Source organism: Lineus longissimus, chromosome 1 (assembly GCF_910592395.1).
Source record: "Lineus longissimus chromosome 1, tnLinLong1.2, whole genome shotgun sequence".
Taxonomy (NCBI): domain Eukaryota; kingdom Metazoa; phylum Nemertea; class Pilidiophora; order Heteronemertea; family Lineidae; genus Lineus; species Lineus longissimus.
The window spans coordinates 15,816,608-15,840,455 of NC_088308.1; the positions used below are offsets into that span (position 1 = coordinate 15,816,608).

Sequence of the window (23,848 nt, forward strand, 5' to 3'; positions counted from 1 at the left end):
TTTATCTTACCAATATCATGTTCTTTGAGTACCAAATCAGTGTCGGGAAGATAGCTGATGATCAACTGGCGGAGAACACGCTGGTCAGCCTAGGGAGAGAAGAGAATGATACGCTAGATTTGCACCATGCATTTCAGTTGGTCAATCAAGGCTATACAAATGTCCAATAAGAATATACTCTAGTCTCGGCTTTTTACGGTGGGTTCATTATCTCCACGGCCTAACGCCTACACAGCCAGTAATGTGATGTGAGACCGCCTCCATCATATGAATGGCTGAACGTCTGTCATTCACATTTGGATCGTGTGACTGCTAGCATGGGACGCGGTCCTTGTGAAATTGATTGAGCCACAGGGAAAGTTATGGTTCATTACATCCAATCTTTTAATGTTCAATGTATGACCGAAATTGATACAGTTTGTAATATTGAAAGTTTTACTTCACACTGCTATTACGATAAATAAAATTAATGCTATAATGCAGGGTGTCGCAAAAGAAATGCGCGAATTTTACATTCTGAGTATGAACCATAAACTGCCTGGGTGTCTAAATTTTCTTTAAAATTGCAACGTTTGGTGCATTTTTCTCTAAACGTAAGAAATGACTACAGTCTCAATTCAGAATTGAACTTTTCACATCAAGGTAAACAAGAAATGAGATAGATAGATAGATAGATCCAGGGGGATGATTGGGGAACCTGTTTACACGTTTCAACACAGGCCATCTTTTTCTAAACACGTCAAACGTCGCTAAGGACAAAAGCCAACCGCTACTTTTATGCACCAACGTGAACCGTATTACCCATAGATTGCTAAGATGCGCAGTACGTCACTCGGTAATGTACACAGTAAGCATATGCAGCGACGAAATGTTGTATAACGGCCGAAAACAACAATGGTTTTTCCTCTTGCCAATGTGACTGACGTCATGACGTAAGTCGACGTCATGGATCTGCTTAGATATTCAGGCTTCTGTCTGGGTCAAAATTAGTTGCCCACCATAAATCGGCTTCATGGCGCTTATTTACCCATCAAATACTTATCTAAAAACTTCCACAAAATCAAATTCAGATTTGGGAAACCTGCATTCAGTAGTATTTTCTGCATTTCATTGCAGCAAAACATGGTAGTTCTGTTGAAATACCACTGAATGCAGGTTTAAAAATCAGAGATTATTTTGGGGAAGTTTTTAGAGATTTGTTGGGTAAATAAGTGCCACGAAGGTGATTTATGGTGGACAACTAATGTTGACACAGACAGTACAAAGACACAGTCCGTGTTCTCTCGCATCCTGCAGAGCACTAGGCCTGATCCACTTCATCATCTCGCATGGCCATGAACTCAATTCCATCTGCATGTTCTTCGTCAAGTTGTGGAAGTGGTCCAGCCTCGACCTGGCCTTGGCGTAAAGCTGCCTCGAATCCATTTTCGATAACCTGGGGACTCACGGCACCACAGGCATTACTCACAATGTTGACAACGTCATTCAGCTGGATTCGGACACACTGTCCTTCCGCATTCGTATTGCGCTTTTTCCACAATGTCCACTCTTTTCTGGCGTGAGATTTAAAGGATTTCATTACCGATACGTCTAGAGGTTGCACCAGAGATGTACATCCTGCAGGTATGAAATTTAAAAGTCCTCCTAATTCTGTGACTCTCATACCGAAGTCTTCCGTTTGATGTACTCGGTAACGGTCAACCATCAGAAGGAACTGTTCTACTCCATGCCTCTCCAGGTAGGGCTCGAAGACATTCTCCATCCAGTGTCCTAAGGTCTCCTCCCTCACCCATCCAGTCGCAGAGGAGGTCACGATGACGTTAGGTGGTAGATCTTGGCGTCCTTCCAGGAGGGCTAGCTGACGAACAAATCCACGACGGGGAAACGTTATGTGGGCTGTCGTCATGTTGCCGTCGGCTGTGACACAGAGAGTAACAGTACAGCCAAGTTTCACATTGGATCTTGACGTCCGGACGTCTACTGAAGATGACCCCGTTTCATTACAAGTGTGCATAGGACGAAAGTCTAATAGCATGAAGGTTTCATCCATATTGAATATGAACATCATGGCGATCTCGAAATGTTCTATATTCCCGGTGACATCGTTCCTAAATTCCTCCACTCGATTTGCGGCGTCTTAAGGCAGGGTAGTTGAGTTTTTATTAACTTTGCGTAATGAAACATGTTTCCTGTCCATGAAACCGTCCACCCATCCATCTGACGCACGGAAATCGTGGAGTGTGGGTCTAGTGCCAATAATTTCATCTCGCCGTGCATCAGCGAGGTTTCTCCACCAAGCTTGGAAAATGTCTAAACCTTTTTCCTTCAGGTCCTGTACGGCGATGGGGAAGCGTACCTCACGTTGCTGCCAGAACCATTCGTGCAGCTGCTCCTCGACTTCTGGCCAGGCACCCGTATTCTTTGGCTTCACTCTTCTGCTTTCACCCTGATGTTCTTGCTCCATTCGTTCTAAACATGCTAAGTCCCACTTACTAAAGGTGTGGATGGATATGTGATAGTGATTAGCAAATTCTGTCATGTTAGCCACATTTCCATTCATTACGGCAGTTTCAAGTTGTCGCAGGTACCTGATCTTTTCCGAAACGGAGTAACTTCGTCTTCTTATTGGGATGGGTTCATCCATTGCGATTTCGCACGAATGGCAGCACGTACAGTACGGACACTTGGCCCAGTTTATAACGTCCCCGATTATACAACATAGGGCCTAGGCGTAGGCATAATGCCTGGGGAAGTTCAATCAGACATAGCCTCACAATACACGGTGTTGCAAGTATGGAAAACGGTAACGGATGGTTCAACATTTTCACAAGTGTACAGAGATTAATCTTTTCTCTGACCCCCTCCCTCCTGAAGAAACGGGTACTCTGAAAAAATGTGGATTTCTAAGTCAACATTTTCCTAGTGTGATCTTTGTACTCGTGTGTTAATGTTGAAAATGTTGAACCATCCCTAAATTTTGTGTGATTAAAATAAACCAATTACCAACTGATTTATTAAAAGTCACTCGTTTCCATAACAAACAATTCAAAAAACCACCCCGGACCCATTTTTGGAAATACCATTGACACTGGAACTTCGGAACTGCTCATAGGTCAGATCTATTTCATAGGAGCGATTCAACAAACTGCCTGAGTGTTTAGCATAACCGCGAAATCGACCACAGCACGCTTCGGCATTGCTCCGCCATCTGATTGGCCATTTTATCACAAAAGCGGTGAGTAACCATGCTCTACGTAGTTTGTGAAGGGGAATGGCCTGCATATTGCAAACCCACCATAAAAAGCCGAGACTAGAGTAAATTACACAATATTCCTAAAAGTTCAAAGTCAGCAGCACAAAGGGGGAACACTGAAGTATGTCAGCGGATTACTGTTGCACTTTTGCCACTTTCACAGGCGGTGTGCTTAGTCAAGTCAATACAAGCTTGCATTGAAATTCACCCACCTGGCTGCAAACTGCTTTAACTGCATTCACCCATTTCCGAAAGCAAAACTGACCAGAAGTAACCAAAAAATAGAGCCTTCTGCTTGGTTTATTTCTAATAATAATCATGTCGTGAATGAAACGGGCACTTTTGATTGGACAAGCAAGGTTGGTGGAGCCCGATGGTATATAGTGGTTAGAATGCCATGGGTCATGGGTTCAAATCCCCTCCAAGGCACATAGTTCTTTCCTGTTAAGAGTTCGAAGGTTAAGTGAGTGCTTCGCTGCAAAGTTATAGCATCCCAGAGGATCTGGGATGACAAAGTGCTTTGAACCTGTCTACTGAAAAGGACCTGTCTATGGAAAAGTGCTTTAAGAAATCTAACTTAAACTTTAATTCACATGAACTAACTCCAATTTCTGATTTTTGAAACAACCCAATTGCCTCATGAGACGTAATGAGACATGTAACTCGTACTGTAGACCCGTAAATATCTGCAGAGCCATTTTTATTTTGCAGTTTCGTTGTTTCATGGTGAAATGGTTAAACACGGCCATGGAGGACAAGTGCAACCCACACACCTTGGTGATCTCCCACACCACATACCAAGCAACACACACAGGTAGAAGGAGACCACAATGTAAAGTACACAAAGGTGAGACTGAGAAAGGGTTTCTTGTCTATGCGGCGGGTTTGGGCATACAGTCAGGAGTCCAGTGGAGCTTTTCCTGCAAAAGACCATGGAACTGCCAAATCAATCCAATTCTCACTCCTGCTGAACAGAGTTCGGATAGAAGCTGCTCCCAGCCGTTGTCTGCCTGCAAAAGCAGCTTTAAAAAAAATCTCAATGGACACGGATCGGCATACCTCATTTTTCGGGACACCCCTTCCAGAATTTTGACCGAATTTACATTGCTTACAATGATGAATGAATGGGAGCAGGCTATGTACTATGTACAGCTCCTTTAAACGTAGTTATTACATTAGATCTTCATTGAAAAAGTGCCATTAACATGAAACGTCTCATGACTTTTAAGATCGTTGCATTTGTTTTTTATTTACCCACATTGATTACAATCATAAAAGATATTCAGACAGCTAAAGAAATATATTTAAAAATAGCACTTTAAGGGTCTCTCAAAAAAATTAATCACCAAAATAATGCATGGCTTATAAGTTAACTTCTCCTTTGACAAATGCACAGATACATACAAGTAACAAGATAGTGGAATACGCTACATATCATTCGGGCACACTATATCCTGATCATGTGAAGCATTGACAGACCAAATAACTTGAAAATGCTGATATGTTGTATTGGCAAATTCAAGATTTTCTTGTACGTGTTAACATTACCTAGTTGAATCTGATGGGTCTATCCTGCACTAACACCAGGACAAAAGGACAGTGTATTCGATCTGTCAGCTTTTTAAAAATTCCTTATGCCTATTACCCTTTGTTTGCCAGGCGCCAGGGTTCTAATCCTGAAGTGTTTGCCAGACATGATCAGGCTGTGTCCAATTCCCTTAAGAGACCATGTGAGGAGACTGAGAAGTAGATGAAGAGTCACACACCAAGACTCCCGGTACCAAGGGATTTGCCACCTCAAAAACATGATCTCTTACCTCTACTGCAGTCATTTCTGGCTTATGAAGGGTTTGAAGAATTTGAAAGCCCTTTACCTGGACTCCAATGAGTGTACTCGAGTAGTAGGAAGCTGGAAGGAGGTCCTCTATTATGGCACACATCATCCAAAATGCATCCTCTTCTTCCATGAACAGTAGGAGTGAGGCAGCAATCTATAATGCATCAAAGGATAAATAAATCTACTCAAAAAAGGGAACAATTAGAGTCATCCGTACATGGAAACAAATTTCTCCTAATTGTTTTAAGTGTCTATTAAAAGATAATTTACGAGTGTTTTTGATTCAACTAAGCTGGTGAAGCAGGAATTCATAATTCGTAATTCGGTAACACATGTATCACTGATAGACCTGACTGGTCACCTAAAAAAATCAGGTAAAATGTTGTAGCCGAACTTAGCCAGGCAGAACTATTGCTTTGATAACATTCTTCTGCATTCATATTATATTATTTTTCTAAGACCCTGAAATATTTTTGGGATAAGGTCCAAAAAGGCATTTTCACTGTATGTTAACAGAGGTATTTTTCAAGAAAAAACCCCACAACATTAACAGATTTTTAGAAGGAATCTTATTATTTTTATCCAAACCAAGACTCATCTACTTGTAAGAAAAAAAACGTCAATGACAGTTATAAATAATCCAGTCTATGAATGAGGCATGGAGCTAAGGTCAGCTAAATCAGTTATGTCATAGGACAACACAGGCATCATTCTGTTGGTATTATGGTAATATTACTATATCATCTTGTGTGTTGGAAAAATTATAACAAACTATCCAGTAAATTTGACAACCATTTATAAAATCTGGCGTCTAAAGATAACGAGGGTCATCACTGGGCTATGAGGCAAGCATCTCTGGCTCTTACAATTCATAAGACAATGATCATTTTTTGTTTAATAAGCTTACCATTCCCGTGCCCTGGCAGTATCCTATGTCTGGGTAGAGCCATGCTAGTGCTCGAAGGACTCGTCGCAACCTCGGTATACCAGTACTGTTGATGTTACAGAAACATGCATTGCTCGGCATCGTCCGCAACAGATCCTGAAACAAAATATAGATTTTACTCACACGAGTTCAGAAGTTTACTTTAAACACAACACAGGTGCATGGCAGATACATCACACAGAGATATGCAACATATCACATGCCACGTCTCAACTGTAAAACTTCTTCAATCAGCAAGTATAATTTTACATAATTTATAATTAACATCGAAATTTTCGATGACCACTGCTCATATTACCGTATTTTCCGGATTATCCCCCGCACTGCCCTATGACCCGCACCCCCTTTGACCATTACCTAAAGCCACGCAAGACCCGCACCTGATTATGACCCGCACTGCTCCAAGACCCGCATTCTCCAAAAATAGTAAGCCATTCATTGATGTTGACATCCTAGAACCGCCATGTTTTTTTTAATTGTTAACCAAAGTGGATCAATTCCAGCATGGCCGTAACTATTTTCCCTAGCGGAGACATCACAAACTATGCGATCATGGCGGAAATATTGGTTGAAAACAATGCGAAAACGATGGACATAAATCCTTATCAAGTAACCAGTTTGGTCCCCTTTTTTTTCTTTGGGGTTGGGGCTTATCCCTCTCAGAATCCACGCAAGACCCGCACCTTTGTATTACCCGCACCCCCACTTTTTGGGCCTGTTTGAGGGCAAAAAGCCGCGGGTCATACGCCGGAAAATACGGTAATCATAGAATGACTTTGAAATTGTTATGGAAACGAGGCCAAGGTCGAGGCTCAAGTCTTGTTCAGTAGCCCCACCTCACATTCTAAATGTGATCTCCTTACTCTGTTACATGAAATAACCTTAGCCAAGCTTCATGGTAAGGAAACAGATAGTACTGAAAAAGTGCTTTATGCAAGGTTCAAGATTACATGGAAAAGCATTCGATAAGGATTGATAGTATATTATCACCATCATCATTCATTGAGGCCAAACTGTGATTATGAACTACATGCACTGCAGCTCGCAGAATCAATCAAAGCTTCAAAGATATGGATAGAGAACTGAACCTATGTGAACAACAGTAAACCATTTTTTGCAGGCAAATTCCTAATCTAAACACAACCTACTTTTTCAATTTGTTTCGAAGTCATGAGATGATCATTCGAGCTTGTCCTCACTATGTCCTTGTAAGAGGTATCGGCGTTGGCTTTCTTGACAAATGCCCCACACAGTCGAGGCCATATATACGGTCGAAGGGAATGAGGAACACCTTGCTTCATCATCGTTTTCAATTTCTCGGACCTTGGCAATCTGTTTTCAATCTGTAAATTGGAAAATGAAAATTTAAGCTTTAATCAGACATAAATGCTTGATTGTCATAAAAGTGGCACAGATTTCAAGAGTTATACTGTAAACCTCTAGTTTTTGCAGGCGTTCTATTTTCATGTGATTTGCAAAAATTTATATATAAACTGAAAGCATGCCGACTAATTGGTGCTGCGCATCGGTATCTCTTCTTCACCGCTGATAAACTCCCCTGATTGGCCACTAGGACGGCTGATACTACTCTTACATGGTAGTCCTTCACGCCTATTCCAAGTGAATACAACTAATAACACCATTGCAGACATGATATATTGATAACTCAATGGGTTTTTTTAGTCTTTACTATTTCCAAACTTACCACCTTATTCATCCAATTTCAAGATTTCCAGATTTCTGTGTCAATCTCAGAATTGTTCGAAATTATAAACAGAAAAAATCAGAGTGACATGTTGGCATAGAGATATGCCAATCCTTGCTAACAGAGTCACCTTATATCTGTTTGACGCACCTTATCCCATGTGAGATCGCCTACTTCATCATTGTGTGTGAATTCAAGATAAGCGGTCCACTTTAGTCTGTGCTGTGCATCTTCCACAAATGGAGTGCTTAGCAATTTGCTCGAATTTTGCTCTGGACCATCTGAAGATACACAAGCAATGCATACAATAATAGACTGTCAGACAACATAATTTTCATATAATACACATAAATGGTATGAAAAGAGCTATCTTTTTCATGTCTTCATGAATATGTCGCAAATTATACTTGAACATGTTGAAGAACATCAACACTCTAGCTCGTTAGCAAAACAGAGTCTCAATGTTGAAACTTTGAATGGGATTAACTGAAAGAGATAACCTCTTTAAGGGTACTAAAGCATAATTGTTAGGGAGAACAAGCATTTTGTGCGTCGGAACAACTGAGCCATGTATGCAGATTTCCAAAGAAAATACATAACAGTACCAAGACAGCTCCGTAAGTAAAAATCCTGCCTGATTCTCACTCTCAGCAAGTTGGGAAACTTGATTATGCAGGGTTTTATAACCAGTTACTGACAGCATAGCCTGAGGTGCCAGGAAACCATAAAAGATTATGAAAAGTTGAAAATCAATGTAGCCCAACATGCCTGCATGGCTGAGTATTTATTTGGCAGGCAAGAGGGAGCAGAAGCCAGAGAGAACATTGATTTCTTGTTCAATTTCATATCACTTCACTCGTCTTTATATACCACCAGCAGCACTGAGCAGACTCGAGCTATATTGGAAAACTGATGAGCGAGTTGTAATTTCTTAGTGTAAACAATTCACAAAGCAAACTTTGGGCTCAGCCCACATCTTGTACATGTAAAACTGTTTTCAACAACATGTCAAAAAAAGTTCTGGTCTAACTGGTTGGTCATGACAGAGCATGATACTGGGCTGTGTCATGGCTATTGAGCCTTATAAACATTTAGGCCTCAAGGTCTTTTATCCACAAATTACACAATAGCAGACAAGTAAATGAATACAATGCCATTGCCAGTATGTATGACCACAATGCCATTGCCAGTATGTGATCATCATCTGGTATTAGAGACAATCATGTTATTGCCTGTACTTAGCTCATAATTATGCTAATTTTGTAGCAGATGTTTCAGAACAAATCTAACCCAAACATGTAGGCCTACTTGTACATGTTGTACATACGCAGGGTAACAACCATGGCAACTGAATTGTCTGTCAGCTTGATCATACTTGAAATGATGAATGTACATGTACATGTACAGCAAAGTGAACGGGCAGTAATCCTAGCTCAGTCTCCTTTGCCATAAATGTACATTCTTAGTGTCATATTACTTCAACAATTTTGTACCCACTGACATACCAGTGCTAAGCACATGATTTTTGAATAAAATGTGACCCATCACACCAAAACCAGGCGCATGTCGCTCTAAGCTTGGCAGGTTGAGAAGGACTGTTAGTTCATTTCTCTATTGTCTACCTTTGTGAAATATGAGCCCATCAATTTCTTTCATTATCTCCTGGTGTCATTTAGGCTCATCTTCTGTGCGAAATGCGCCTGGTTTTGCTGTGACGGGTCACAAATGAATAAAAATATTTTCTTAAAAACACCTCACTGACCCCCTCTGTGGCTGTTTAATATTAAAAGGTGAAACAAGGATGATTTCCGGTGTCACTGCGGGTGTGAACTTGCTTGTGGGACTTTACTAGTACATGTACGTATGGATCTCTGCTATGGCGCAGAAATTTATTAATAACAAGAGCCCCAAGGTGCTCAGTTGATATACATGGGTACAATGTATAAAACATGGAAAGTATCTGGTACATGTAGGTCTCTTTCATTGTTTCAACCTCAACCACCAGCCAGAATAATAAAAAAATAAAGAAAATGTATCATACAAGTGAATAAAATGGCCCAAGGACCATGTGCTCACTTTGGGTAATGTGATGCATGTCATTTGCAGTGGATATGCGGAGAATAGTTTCTGGCTAGTTTCACCAGTATTGATTCCATCGAATAATGTTATTCTTCTCGGCCCAATGGCACAAAAGAAAATTACCTGTACCATCTAAGTATAGCATTTTGGTTATAAAGTTGACTGAATTTCAGGGTTATTGAAGACCATACATGTCACATGGAAATTGGCTGACATCTGTTCAACAGTACTTCGTTCGATTTTTTCAAGATGGCAGCCCGGTGGCCATATTTGTCATGGGATTAGATTGAAAATTAGGGATATTGATAAGAGTACAAAGATACGTAATCTAATCACATGAAGTTTGGTTCCAATCTGATCATTAGTTTCGGAGTAATAGGACTTTGTTTAATTTTCAAGATGGCCGCCTGGCGGCCATATTGGTTGATGGATTTGACTGAAAATCAGGGATTTTGTAGAAAGTACATAGATATACAATCACATGAAATTTGGTTGCAATCCGACTTTGTTTAATTTTCAAGATGGCCATATTTGAAGTCTGAGCGGGACAAATTTTTGGGGTAGAATTGAGGGTCTCTAGATACATGTCATCATAAGTTTAGAACCTGATAGCTCAAATAGAAACGAAACGTGCCACCTATCGGTTATTTAGTGAACTTTGACCTCCGTGACCTTGAAAAGTATGTCAAATCAAAAACCCGGGTGAAATGTCATTTAACCTTACTAGACACACCTACGTCACTCTACGTACAACAATTAGCTTCAAAAAGACAAAAAACCAATTTCCAAGATGGCCGCCTGGAGGCCAGAAGTGTGTGTACCAGTACTAGTGGTAGTATCAATCAGAACTATTTCAATTTTATATCAAAACCTACATGTACATTGTACTCGCATGCAGACTTCCTCAACTTTATTTCAAGCCTCTATCTATCGGAATAAAGCGACAAAAAATGTCTTTGTAATTTACGCCTTTAGCCCCCCTGGCATGCCTGGTTGATTTTAAAAGTCAAACCGTGCTAAATTTTCTGTCAGGGGCATTTCCTTGGCTGTTCTTCCTGATGGCCAAATTTGAAGTATCTAGGTCGTACGGTTACAAATCGTGCCCCATGTTGGGTTTATATTCATTTTCATTTTTCTATTGTTTTCAATTCAAGGATTACTAAAATTTCATGCATCTGCTTTGACAATCTGCTTTGACAATCTGCTGAATTATAAGTAAACAAACCTTCCTCTTCGACCTTGTAGCCAAATTCATCATATCGATAATCCAGCTGCCCCGATGGATCTTCAGGCTGGAAGTAACAACACAAAAAGCATTTCAAAAATCACTCTGCTTTGTTATTTTATTTACGACCCAGCAAACCAGTCATTATACATGTATGTAACCAAAACAGAATGATACTGACGTATCATAAAAACGGAATTTTTAATTTTTAATTTTCATTACTCATTGTTACTGTCTACTAGTCTATTGCACTGGCTCCAGCATGAGCCAAGACTATAGTCAGTCATTCACTGGGTACGAAGCCAGGGATCCCATCCAAAACCATGCTGTTCCTATCTACCATGTCACAGCCCTGTATCGGATTCATGGTGGCGGGTCAGCTTATAATTCATTTCTATGTTGCTAAGTCATGGAAAAAAACAGACATGGCAGAGTTCACCTTGTACAAGTACATCAATACATTTGTAACCGTGTCCACTTGCAAACCATGTTCCTTTTTTAAAGCGGACTTAAAATGCTCTTGTTATTTTTTAACCCAGGTTATTTTCCAACAGCACAGCAGTATCAAAGGATATAATGCTTCATAAAATGATTCACTGATCGCAGCGTAAAACTTTTTTTTATACTGTTCTCTCTAAAAAGTCTAACCGTACCGTAGCCTAATGACTTACCGGATTTGTTAGCTTTGACAAGATGTCTTGTGGCCACATTGAAGGTGTGAGGGCAGAGAATGGTCCACCAGGAGTTGGATTGAAGTCAGAATTACTGTTGTGAGGGTATGTAGGCTGGGCAGACACGCTGATGCTTTCCCCAGTGCCCATGACAATATCCTCTTCATCCTCCGAGAGAGTGTCCACTGAAAAGATTTTTTAAGGCTACTTAGATTAAACTTGGAAGTTTTGTGCCTGATTTTCAAATTCCCTGGAAATGGTCAACTTGCCTGATATCCTGACATGACATTTTTTCGTCATTTGCACTTGCAAATGTACATGTACCTTACACTTTATACAGAACATCGAATGTGGCTTCCCCACTCAATGTTGGGAATCAAATAAAACCCAAACATCAAAGAAATCTGACAATAGTTCACGCTCCAGAGTCACAAAACATGGACTGCCAGAGTGACTTAGTACGATGATGAATTGATGATACGTCTTTGCTGATCTGCCAGTTTCGACCATACCCTTGTTTACAAGGCAAGCCGGCAATGACTCATCTTTAAGTACAAGTGAATGAAGCGGCCAGGGCCATTATGCTCACCTCCCTCACAGACATGTTAGTGTTTTCGATTTTAGCCAAACCACAAATCGAACAGGAATTTAGTCTAACATAGGGCTACATACATACCAAATTCAAGTCAATAGCTCCAGTACTAGTAGAACTACCGAACGTGCCACCATCAGCAAATTTATGTTATTTGACCTCTGTGACCTTGAAAAGTAGGTCAAATCAAAAACATGTGTGACAACTGACATGTCATGTATTGTAAAAATTTGGTGATGATCGAGCCCTTGTTTTCAGTTTTAGCCAACTGGTAGACACGAACCGGACTGAATTTTGGTCTCAAGGTGTCATAACATAGGGGAACATGTAGTACCAAAACAAGTTTCAATTCATTTGAATATGACGAAAATTTACCAATGATCAAGACGTTTCAGTGTTTTTGATTTTGGCCCTCTGGTTGCCATATACCAGGAATCCAACCAGACCGAAATTTAGTCATGGTTTCATAACATAGGGCTACACCTGTACCGAGTTATAAGTCAATAGCTATTTACGAAATATGGCATCATTGGCTAATTTACGCTATTTGACCTGTGACCTACAAAAGTAGGTCAAATCAAAAACCTGTGTGATATTGTCATGTATCCTCATTGTTATTGTACCTTTGATAAAAGTTTGGTGATGATCGAGCCCTTAGTAGACTAGTTCAAGGGAGATTTAGCACTTTTAGTGTTTTAGGTTTTAGCCACTTGGTGGCAAAGCCAGGAAGCGTACTAGACCAAATTTGGTCTCCCAGGTGTCATCACACAGGGGAACATACATTGTACCAAGTTTCAAGTCAAGAGCTAGCAGAACTACAAAACATGCCTTGCTAACAGACGACGACGACAACGGACTACAGATGCTGCGACATGAGATAAACAAACACATTGCATGAATGAGTTGCATTTCTCAACATCTTGAACCAAACTATAGCAATTGTTGAACAACCTTCATTGTTGCATTTCATTCTAAGAATGGACTACATTGAGCTCGAATCCAAATCATGCATAATCAGCATCCTCGCTTTGCCACTCATTCCCAATTCCACATTTTAGCAGTCTCCCATGAACTCAAAGTCAAACCGTACCATCGTAATATCCAGGCCAACTTCTGAAGAGCCTAGAGGGGTAGGCCAACAGGCCTTTTCGAAGAAGAGGAATCGGCGCCAAAACAAATCAAATACGCACACTCAGATTCAGAACACATCAGAAGGCCTAAGCCGACTTCAGACAATACCTAGAGACACGGCGATCCATTGTTCAAGGTGAAATGCATGGGTGGGCAGCGCCAAAACCAACTCCTTCGACAGTCTGCACCATCATGCTTTACCGAGAATCTAGTATTACCACAGTGCAGTGAAAAAAAGAATTAATTTTGAGTACCTAAAGTTAAAACAGATTCGGCATATTTTCTTTTGTTCAGAGAAAAAGTAAACATTTTCTCAGAGGAGTTGTTGAAATAAAAGTTACATTATAGATCCATGCACTGGACTGGGAACAACGTTTACATTTACCGTAGTTTTGACTGTCATCACGTCACCATGCATCTTTACATTACTCATTACTGTAGTGTAGTGTAACGTGATGTGACGTTTTCGTAAACGTTGTTCCCAATCAAGTGCATGGATCTATGTATAGTTATAGTAAGGGCCATAAAAGTAAACAAACAATTACCCAATATTCTAAAAGGCCTTAGTCACAGTATATCATTGTTTCTAATACAAAATACATTACGCCTCGTTTTGATCGGAGCGGTCTTGGTATCGTAACCAATGACCGCCTGGGTAGGTATAAAATTCTGAATTTTAGCAGACGAATTATTTTCACCAAGAAGCAACGACTCAGCCCCACAAAACAATGTCAAGAACACGAGATTTTGAAGTATTCCCCGATATTGGGATTTGTGAAGTAGGGAGGATACCCGAGGACTCTTTCGAGGTCGTCAGTCAGGATTCAGAAGAGGTCAAAGACGAGGAAATGGTAGAAATCACGACACTTGACTGGGAATTCCCTTGCTGCGTGACGTCATCTTCACAAGCAACAATATGGCGGAGTTCCGGACACCAGGCTGGATCATTCTTTGACGAAAACGGAACATATATACCTTTCAAATCGTATTTAATTTGTTTAATTTTGAAACCTTTTAGAATAGAAATTAATACCTCGCTGTCGGTCATTGGTTGTATAATCAAGACCGCTCCGGTAGACCTCAAATTACGTCCAAAACCCTCGGCGAAGTGCCTCGGGTTTTGGACTGCATTTTCGGTCTACCCGAGCGGTCTTGATTATACAACCAATGACCGCCAGCTCGGTATTAATTCCTTAAGCCTAGGTAGCACATTGAATCATTGGCCCTCTCGATTTTATGAGAATTGTGCGTTATCCTGCACTGACTACATTTTAATTGTTTTTACTGGCCAAGTTTTAGCGCACACAGCACTCGGAGTCCACGTCATTCCCCCTAGACATTGATGTGGTTCACGCGACGCCCGGGGAAACACAAATTGGATTGGAAAAGCGCGATGGTGCAGACTGTCACTGACTGAGACCGATAGTATAGTTGGCCTTCGTTCGTCCCTAATAAAGGGGGCTTTGGCCTCAATACAACAACAGCGCCCACAAGCAAGCATAGGCTGTGTCATGTATATGGACGGCAAATAAGTAGTGATCAGTGTTGACAGTCAGCAGCCAGTCACACTCCTAACACGAACAGAGACGTGACGCAATGGACGAAGCGAAAAAATAATGAAGATCTGCCAGGTGGCGAGTCAAAAAATGGTCTTCTCAGCAAAAGTAAGGTAAGCCTACCATTTGACGTTTTAGAGGAATAACCCTCAGTCGATCTTCGACTAAAAACGGACGATACTAAATCCATTTCTTTTGGAAAAGAGGATTTTGTCGCAAAATTAATGAGCGAAATCCACAAAACAGAATCCGTCTGTGAAGACGTCAGCACTCTCTGCGTCCTTCGCGTAGGAATATATTCAGATCGATTATGTATTCGTCACCCGATATCTTAATAATATGCACTAATTTCTTTGTCAAAATTGGTATTTTTGATATCTTATGGTATTTTAGGGTTTATGCACTTCTATATATCAGGTTGAATACAGAACTATTTCACCGTCTACTCGGCAATCCAGTGGGTATCAAAATTGATGACGTAGTTCGCAACCATAACAAGTGCACGTGCCACGTGGAGGGAAATGTAAACAAGTCGTGGCGGTGTGAAAGTAAATTCGGCCAACCTGCCACCTGCAGTTCCGACCATCATAGCGAAATATATGTCTAAAGAGACCACGGCCTTGTATTGTACAATAAATGAAAAATACAGTTCTATTATCCGGCCTGGGTGAACCCCCATTAGGCCAATGTTGAGAAGCTGAGAAAAAGGAGAACCTTGGAGTTGGCTTCTTCGGCCCTAACCAGACCAAGGAAGAACCAAGAACTAGAAGAAAATGTCTTGTAGGGAGCCTGATATCAATCATCCTGACGTAACCAGTGGTTTGAAGTATACTCCGCCGCTTCTGGCTGGCGTGAGTGCCCGGCCCCCTCACTCCATTAATTTAGGGGGTACCTATGCTTGTACCAGAATTTCAGAGTGACCCCCTTTGGTAGGGAACACAGAAAATGATAGACCCCTTAAGTAGGGGACAGGACTGATTTACCGAACAAAAAGGATACCCTTAAATACGGGGTGTGGACCCTAAAATACGGGGCGCACATTAATGGGACTCTCAGCATACCCTTTTTACAGAAATTGAACGGAACTGATCGGCAAAATTGACCCTTTTTTCATGGTTTGAACGGGGTTTTCTCCGTACCTCAAACCTGAAAAAGTGACCCTTTTCCGTACATTTCCCGTACGCGCATGCGGTCACAAAAAAATTTGAGTGAGGGGGCCGGGCGTGAGTGGACAGAATTCAGAATTATGCCACGCCATAAATCGGAATTGTGGTGTACCATAAATCGACCAATCAACCCTCGGATCTCGTGAATTATGCCGCGGCATAAATTGGAATTGTGGATGTCATTTATGGAGGACGGAAGTAAATCGATGACGACCTGCAAATCATCTACCGTTTCATTGATAAATAAAATGCCGTTCGGTTGAGAAGGTCATTACAGGCCTATAATGGTCAATACAAGCCTATAACGCACCTTCTTTGAGCGAGAATTTATATTGGCTGAGGGAGATGTAGGGGAGGACGGGGTTAGTTGTGCCGTTTTGAGTTTGTGGCGGCCTGGCAGCTTTACTATGCAATGCAACAAACCCATTTATTCATCAACTGGAACTTTGGGATGTTGTGTAGCCTATATTTCATGTGAATATCGTTTCTGGGGGTCACACCCAAAGGGCGTGGTGAGCCACTGAAATATTTTCAACAAGTGGCACAACTTACCCCACCTACGGGGTAAGTTGTGCCAGGGTATGGGGTAAGTTGTGCCACCCCCTCCAAAAATATGTTTATGAAAACGATAACTCCTATCAGTAAGGGGTATAGATTACCAGCTGATCAAAGGTAATTGGGAATCTTTCAAATCAATAATTTCCCCGATTATTTCCCCCCAAAAGCCGTTTTTAGTGAACCTTCAAATCAGGGTTTGGCTGGTATCCAATTCAAAATCCAAAATGCATTTTGCACGGTGATTTAAGGGCAAATATTGTGTTAATTGCTAAAAAGAAACATCATTCTATGCGATAGAGTCACCAACATAATAAAAAATTGAGCTTGATTTTTTTCCTTCAATTCATGCTGGCAAAAAGTGGCACAACTTACCCCATCCCAAATGGCACAACTTACCCCACTCGGAAATTTTTTATCTACATGTAATTAGGTCGCAGTGTCCACCTCATGTAAGATATATTAATGAAACTGGCCACAGTATTTGCCAACTGTATCACTTGTCATATGGTGTCCTTCTTTTGAGAAGTATGACTGTAGTGAGTATACAGAAAATCGACAAATATGGTTCCTTGAGATCCAGTTTGACCATCAAAATTAAGATTTTCCGTCACAGAGTCCATGTGCTTTAGAAAAAATTCATAATCCTAACAATAAATAGGTTTACATGTAATTAGCTATTAATAAACTAGGGCAGATTTAATTTATTTCCATCCAGGAGGCCTGGAGAGGGGGTGGCACAACTTACCCCGTGGCACAACTTACCCCGTCCTACCCTATGGAAGGAGACAATGCCACGTTGTTTTCATTTTTTGCTTTACGGGCCCGCCGACATTGGAAAATGCCAAGCCGAAAATAAGATAAAATCGGGAAAAAACATTTTTCTGTACTGAAGCCTCCGATGTGCTATTTAGGCCATTCAGAAGAAAAAAGAGCAAAGGAGGCCTACAGTCGTTTTTTGCCCAGAAACATACTTTTTCTAGTAGCCTACTAAACAACAGTTTTGTGATCTGATAGATGTAAAATATGACGGTCAATTCATTTTTTTCTGTCCACCTAAAGGCCCAAAATTTGAAAAAAGGAGGATGTTTTTAAAATTTTTATTGCGCCCCTATATATTCTATCAAAAATGGTTTTATTCCTCTTTCTTTTCCATAAAATTCAAGTTATTTTTTATGCCTGGAAAGAAATTCTCAGTTACACAAATTAGCGTTAAATGTTTTCATTGTCGTCTGAGTCGAGCGGTGCCTCAAGTTTACAGATGACTGTCATGATGGTTGTAAAATAATGTTTTAGTGGGCAGTGAAGCCCTTTGCTGTCAACTGCAGAATTGGACTCCTTGCCGGGCCCTGAGTCCAGTTCGGCAGTTTGATCTTGAGAATTCAATCTTGGTGTTCAGAATTTCGATTTCAACCTCATACATACCGGCAGCAAAGTTAAGCTTGGCCCTTTCCCAGCACGCTTTCTATTCGCTTTCATGGAGGGTTGGTCTAAATAAAAACCTAAAATAGCCTATATTTCCGAATTTTTACTTTTCACTTTTCTGTCCACAGTCCCTGTTCTTACATACTGGGGGCAAGATCTATGCAGGGAAAACTTTTTGGGTAGAATAGAGGGTCCCTAGATATCTACACAAGTTTAGAACCTTCTCGCTCAAATAGAAACGAAACTTGCCACCTATTGGTGCTTTAGCGAACTGTAACCTTGAAAAGTAGGTCAAATCAAAAACCCAGATCCTTGCTCGGAGTACCGTCCATCATGAAAATCCGACCAAAATCACGGGTCCTATTGCACGTTTTATGTTTTTGCATGACGCCCCCAGGTGGCCAAACCAAGAATACTTTTGGAACGAAATTTAGTGTTAATCGCCCCAGAGCCCAAAGGTACATGTGGGAGAGGTACCCTCCGCACACTCAAGCAGTTACGAAACGTGCCGCGCTAACATACGCCGACGGACGCCACGTCTTCGCATAGGCTCACAAGGTGAGCCAAAGACGAAATATTCTGTATGTAAAATAAATAGGTTTGTTGCAAAAAGAATAGCCCGTTTAGTTTAAAAGTGGAGATGCACCTGTCTCGATGACCCGCAATTAAAAAAAGACCTTTATACCCCGACTATACCGATGGCGATTTCGGCCAGATCTCGAATCCCCCAAAGGCTCCGCTAAAATGCACTGCTGATAACTCTCAGTCTCATCCAAATAAATTGATGCATGTTTGTGTTAGCTTTTATTCCTGAGAGTGCAGTAACGGCTCCAATGGCCTTCTCGGCTGACTGCATGATATCAAGAATTAATAATGTTAACAACTAAGAATTTGAAACTCAAAAAGGTCAGCTTTTTTCAAAAGTGCAGCGGTCTAAATTTTCCTGAACCCAGACCTTATCAATTAACTATTATAAGTATCCACTAATGGTGTGTTCACACTGGATGCGAATTGAAACCGAATTCCGTAGAGCGCTCTCCGGAATACGAATTGGTTAATCCAGTTTCAGAACGGTCGCGTCACACTGGCCCGAATAGGCTACGCATTCAAATCGGTTTAAAACGCGCCACACTCAATGCATACTAACGACGCGCCATCTATTATTATTATTATTATTATTTATTAACCTCCCATATGGGAGAATAAAATTTACAAGTACAAAACATATAAGTATATAATATCACAGTATCACACAGTCATTATTAACAAGTTAAAATCGCGTAAGGTGCTTGACCATTTCCATCTCCCGGCCATGCCTATTGCCAAAGTTCGGGTCAAAGAGGAGTGTCCTCAGCGAGTCAACACCACCGTCGCTAAATGCGGTGAATCCCGGCCTCGCCCTCGAAAACGAGGCCAAAACCGGGGAAAACCCCGCCGCGACGATGTTGCTGACCAGCGTACCTTTGACCAACGAACCGGCGGCAACATACCTTGCCAGGAAATGGAAATGCAAGTCACGTGCAAGGGAGTTGATTTTTCTCTATTCTATGGCATAACGAAAAACGATTTGAGTTAATGAGATCATTTAAATACATCAGTTAACTAGTTCGGAGCACTAGTTCCCGCGGTCAAAGGTCACTTTCCATGCGCCGGGCGCATGCGCAGTGCGATCGAAAACCTTAATTCGTATCAAGCGCGTCACACTTGAAATCTCAATACGGTTTCGTTGATTCGGATTAGCTGATTCGCATTCAATTCGGTTTAAGAACCGTGTTGGTTAAAGTGGATTGAGATCGGTATGAACCGAATTGAGTGTGACGCCCCAATACGTATCAACGTTTTAATTCGAATTCAATTCGTGTTAAAACCCCAGTGTGACCACGGCATAAGACGAACAAAATGATACGTTATTTAGCTCGGAATTTATGAGCAACGCTTTTCTTCCAAACTCCTGACGTCTGGAAAGAAGGCAGTTTGTACCCTATCTAACCATAGCTGGCGGCTATAACCAATCAACCTTATCGACCTTCCTTTCAGGATGGGACACCTTTAACTTAACTTAGGCATATAGACCATCGGGAAACATTGGCCGTATAGGAACAGGCGGCCATGGGGCCTGCCCAACCCCATCTGGGTTTTTTTGAAAGTGAAATAGGTTTTTATTGAAACTCGAAAAATTAATCTGCCATAACAGTGGCAGGCTGTTATGAAAACATTCAGGTATCATACAATGTAACAGCGTAAAAGTTCTGGCATCGTATTTTTTCATATCAAACTAACATCTTAAGACAGGAAAATCCAGACGCTGCTCTTAAAAACAACAAGAATCTGATCACGACATTTTAGAGTGGCCGCTATTAGAGCAGCGTCTTAGGACACAAAACTGAAATCTGAGGGAAGCGTCTTGAGACAGACTTTTTAATTTTTCTATCTTAAGACGATGCTCTTGATAACAACCAGAATCTGATCACGACATTTTAGAGTGGCCGCTAAGAGCAGCGTCTTAGGACACAGAACTGAAATCTGAGGGAAGCATCTTGAGACAGACTTTTTAATTTTCCTATCTTAAGACGCTACTGTTAGAAACAACCAGAATCTGGTCACGACATTTTAGAGTGGCCGCTAAGAGCAGCGTCTTAGGACACAGAACTCAAATCTAAGGGAAGCATCTTGAGACAGAGTTTTGGATTTTCCTGTCATGATAACAAATATAATCTGATCACGACATTTTAGAGTGACCGCTAAGTGTAGCGTCTTAGGACACAGAGCTGAAATCTGAGGGAAGCGTCTTGAGACAGAGTTTTGGATTTTCCTGTCTTAAGACGCTGCTCTTCATAACAACCAGAATCTTATCGCCATATTTTTTAGGTACCTCTAAGAGCAGCGTCTTTGGACACGGCCCTGAAATCTAAGGCGCTGCACTTAGAAGCAACCATAATCTGGTCACGACATTTTTGAGGGGACGCTAAGAACAGTGCCTTAAGTCACTGCAATGAAATCTATGGGAAGCATCTAAAGACAGAAATTTCGGTATTTTAACTAAATCGTTTTGGGATTTCTGAGTGGAGTCTTTCCACAGAAGACTGAACAAATCAGGTGCTATTTTATCAGTACTGTCTTACGTGGATTTCCTTGCATTTTTTGTATAGAAGTACCTTGAATAATTTTTTTTTCATATTTCAGTTGAGTAATGCAGATGAAATTTTAATCTGTCTTTTTGTGTTTTTTTAGGAGCAGCATATATGCGTGAAACTATCCTTGACAAATAGCAGTTTTTAGCTAGCAGCAAATATTGTGAACAGAAGTTGTACATTTGCTATGTTCTGTACACTTTGTATTGGAGTTTTATTCAATGATTCATTTAACAAATTTTACAGAAGGGTTTTTCCATGAAAAAATACGAGCATTTTTTATTCTTTTTAATAGAAGTAATTTAATTTGAAAAAAAATTGGTAAAAAAATACATTGGCACATTGCATTCAATTATTGTTATCAATTTTCCTAGAAACTGCCACATCTTATTTTGCAGACATAGATTTGAGTCTGTTATGTGCTAAATGTACCTCGAATGAATTACTATAGTATACAGGTATTACCCTTTTTGTGCCTCATAAATCTCTTTCTCAACATGGCCGGTGTCGGGTTGGCATGTTTCATGTCATCATCTCGAGTGTCTCGATTGTCCGTCATGCTGTGTATAGACTGATGTCCTGCAGAACGCGTGATACTGGGCTAGTAAATGCGTACAATATCGTATAGTTCCCAATTTGAATAGCGAGTCCGATAATGCAAGGTTACTGTATATTCCTGTTCACAAGCACTATGAATATTTTATTCTAATCGCACACCTTTTTTTAGCGAATATCACAAAAGTTTCCGCCTTTGAAGCCACATCTAATATATTAATAGTGACCTGACGATTGTTCGGACATTCACAAATACAAATAATCACATTACTGAATAAAGTCATGTGGAAGATTCGAACGATTAATATCAAATGGCCTTGCTGAAAAAATAGTTTTCTTTTATCTTCACTTCTTCAGCTATGGTGTGAAAGGCACATGGTATATATCTCAAAACCTTCCCAATCCTCTGTGTATTGAAATTTGAATAGCTGTTCTGATGTTATCATAAGGTGGATTTTTCCAAGTAGTACATAACACCCTGCCGATGCAGGCCTATATAATTGGTCAGAGAATCGCGGATCAATATGATACGCGGTGTGGTAGTAGCCTATACAGTCCTCGCCAGGACACATATTTGCTGACGTATAAATAGGCCTAATATTGATTATGTTTGATATGGCACATGTGAAGCCTATATCTGTCGTACATCTAGTCCTCCTGAGATTATTGATGGCTGTTGTTTATTCGAGTGTGCGGAGGGTACCTCTCCCACCCCATCCCATCATGCCACAGGGAAATTGAAGGCTTCGGGTGACTCGTTGACTGTCAGTCCGGACTGCAAAATCCAAGATGGCCGCAATTTTGGAAAACGAATCGAGCTCAAAATTGATAGGGCACCTCTCCCACCCCAACCCTTCATGTCACAGAAAATTCAAGCTCACAGGATGACTTGTTCACCACTTACAGTCTTTCGAATACAAAATCCAAGATGGCCGCCTGGCAGCCATATTGGATAAATTTGAATAGCTGTTCTGATGTTATCATAAGGTGGATTTTTCCAAGTAGTACATAACACCCTGCCGATGCAGGCCATGTTGGCTGCCAGGCGGCCATCTTGGATATCGAATCGGACCCAAAATCGACAGTGCATCTTTCAACCACTTTTGATTGGAATGCTTTAATATTTTGCGGTCTCGTACTTTTGTTTGCTTTCTTAGCAGAGCTATGGTAACGCTGTCCACAGCAGGTCCAAAATTTCTAGATCTGAATGCACAGCTGATAAGGTAAAATGGGGTAATTGTAGTCCCTGACTATGTTTTTGATTTATATTCCGGCAAACATGGAATTATTCAGCCAACCCAAGCATGGATATGAAAGAGGTGATTCTTAGTTTTGGATAATGCAACATGTTATGTAAGAGCTTTGGCTATAAGAAGTGAACAAATCAGACACATGCACAAATAAAGTTGGGATCGGACTTTTTGCAGGTATGAATTCTCCACACTTACGGAGCATTGATATATTTGAAACTTGGTTCAGGTGATCAGTATTGAGTGTAGAGAATGTTGTATGCGGCATTTGATGTTATTATTAAAAGAAAATTTTTCAGAGACACTTTTCTGACCAAGGTACCCTCGAGGTATTTGTAGCCCTTTGGTTCGGCGTATTCGTAGCCCCTATAAATTGCTCAATATATCCTGTCATGAATCATGAAGATGCTAGGCTTCTTTATTCTTATACCTGAACTATATTATTGGATCATAAATCTATCTACAATTACCCGAAAGCCACGTGGTAATTGTAGCCCCTGACCACAAGTCTTGTATTGTCTCTCAGAAGCATTGTTTTAGATAAAATGCTCTGAATTACAGGCAATATTATTGGAAGAGGTCCCACTACAAGATCCTTGCCGGTGTTTATGAATCTGCTGGGAAATCTCTTGCGTAACTTAAGTAATAGGTAAAAAAGGTGCTACAATAACCCCATTTTATCCTACAAGCGAAGGCGCAGGTATAAATGGTGGAAGATAGCCGCCTTTTTATGGAAAAAACATGGAGGAACTCGGAACTCTGGAACACGGA

General features: G+C 40.8%; 1 protein-coding gene across 3 annotated transcripts in view; it reads right to left on the reverse strand.

The window, feature by feature from the left end:
• LOC135488751 (small G protein signaling modulator 3-like) overlaps window positions 1-21,802 on the reverse strand; it is a 108,996-nt gene extending 87,194 nt beyond the window's left edge. For 2 of the 3 annotated variants that reach the window (XM_064773531.1, XM_064773521.1), the window contains exons 1-8: window positions 15,119-15,252; window positions 11,717-11,901; window positions 11,046-11,112; window positions 7,892-8,022; window positions 7,185-7,379; window positions 5,998-6,132; window positions 5,128-5,244; window positions 11-89 (exon numbers count right to left, since the gene is read on the reverse strand). In XM_064773531.1, the coding sequence (XP_064629601.1) occupies window positions 11-89; window positions 5,128-5,244; window positions 5,998-6,132; window positions 7,185-7,379; window positions 7,892-8,022; window positions 11,046-11,112; window positions 11,717-11,901; window positions 15,119-15,185 (976 nt within the window). In that variant the 5' untranslated portion in view covers window positions 15,186-15,252. Of the gene's footprint in view, window positions 1-10; window positions 90-5,127; window positions 5,245-5,997; window positions 6,133-7,184; window positions 7,380-7,891; window positions 8,023-11,045; window positions 11,113-11,716; window positions 11,902-15,118; window positions 15,253-21,737 lie in introns of those variants that run through there. The other variant, XM_064773543.1, reaches the window with a different exon arrangement.
• Between the last annotated feature and the right edge of the window lie 2,046 nt (window positions 21,803-23,848).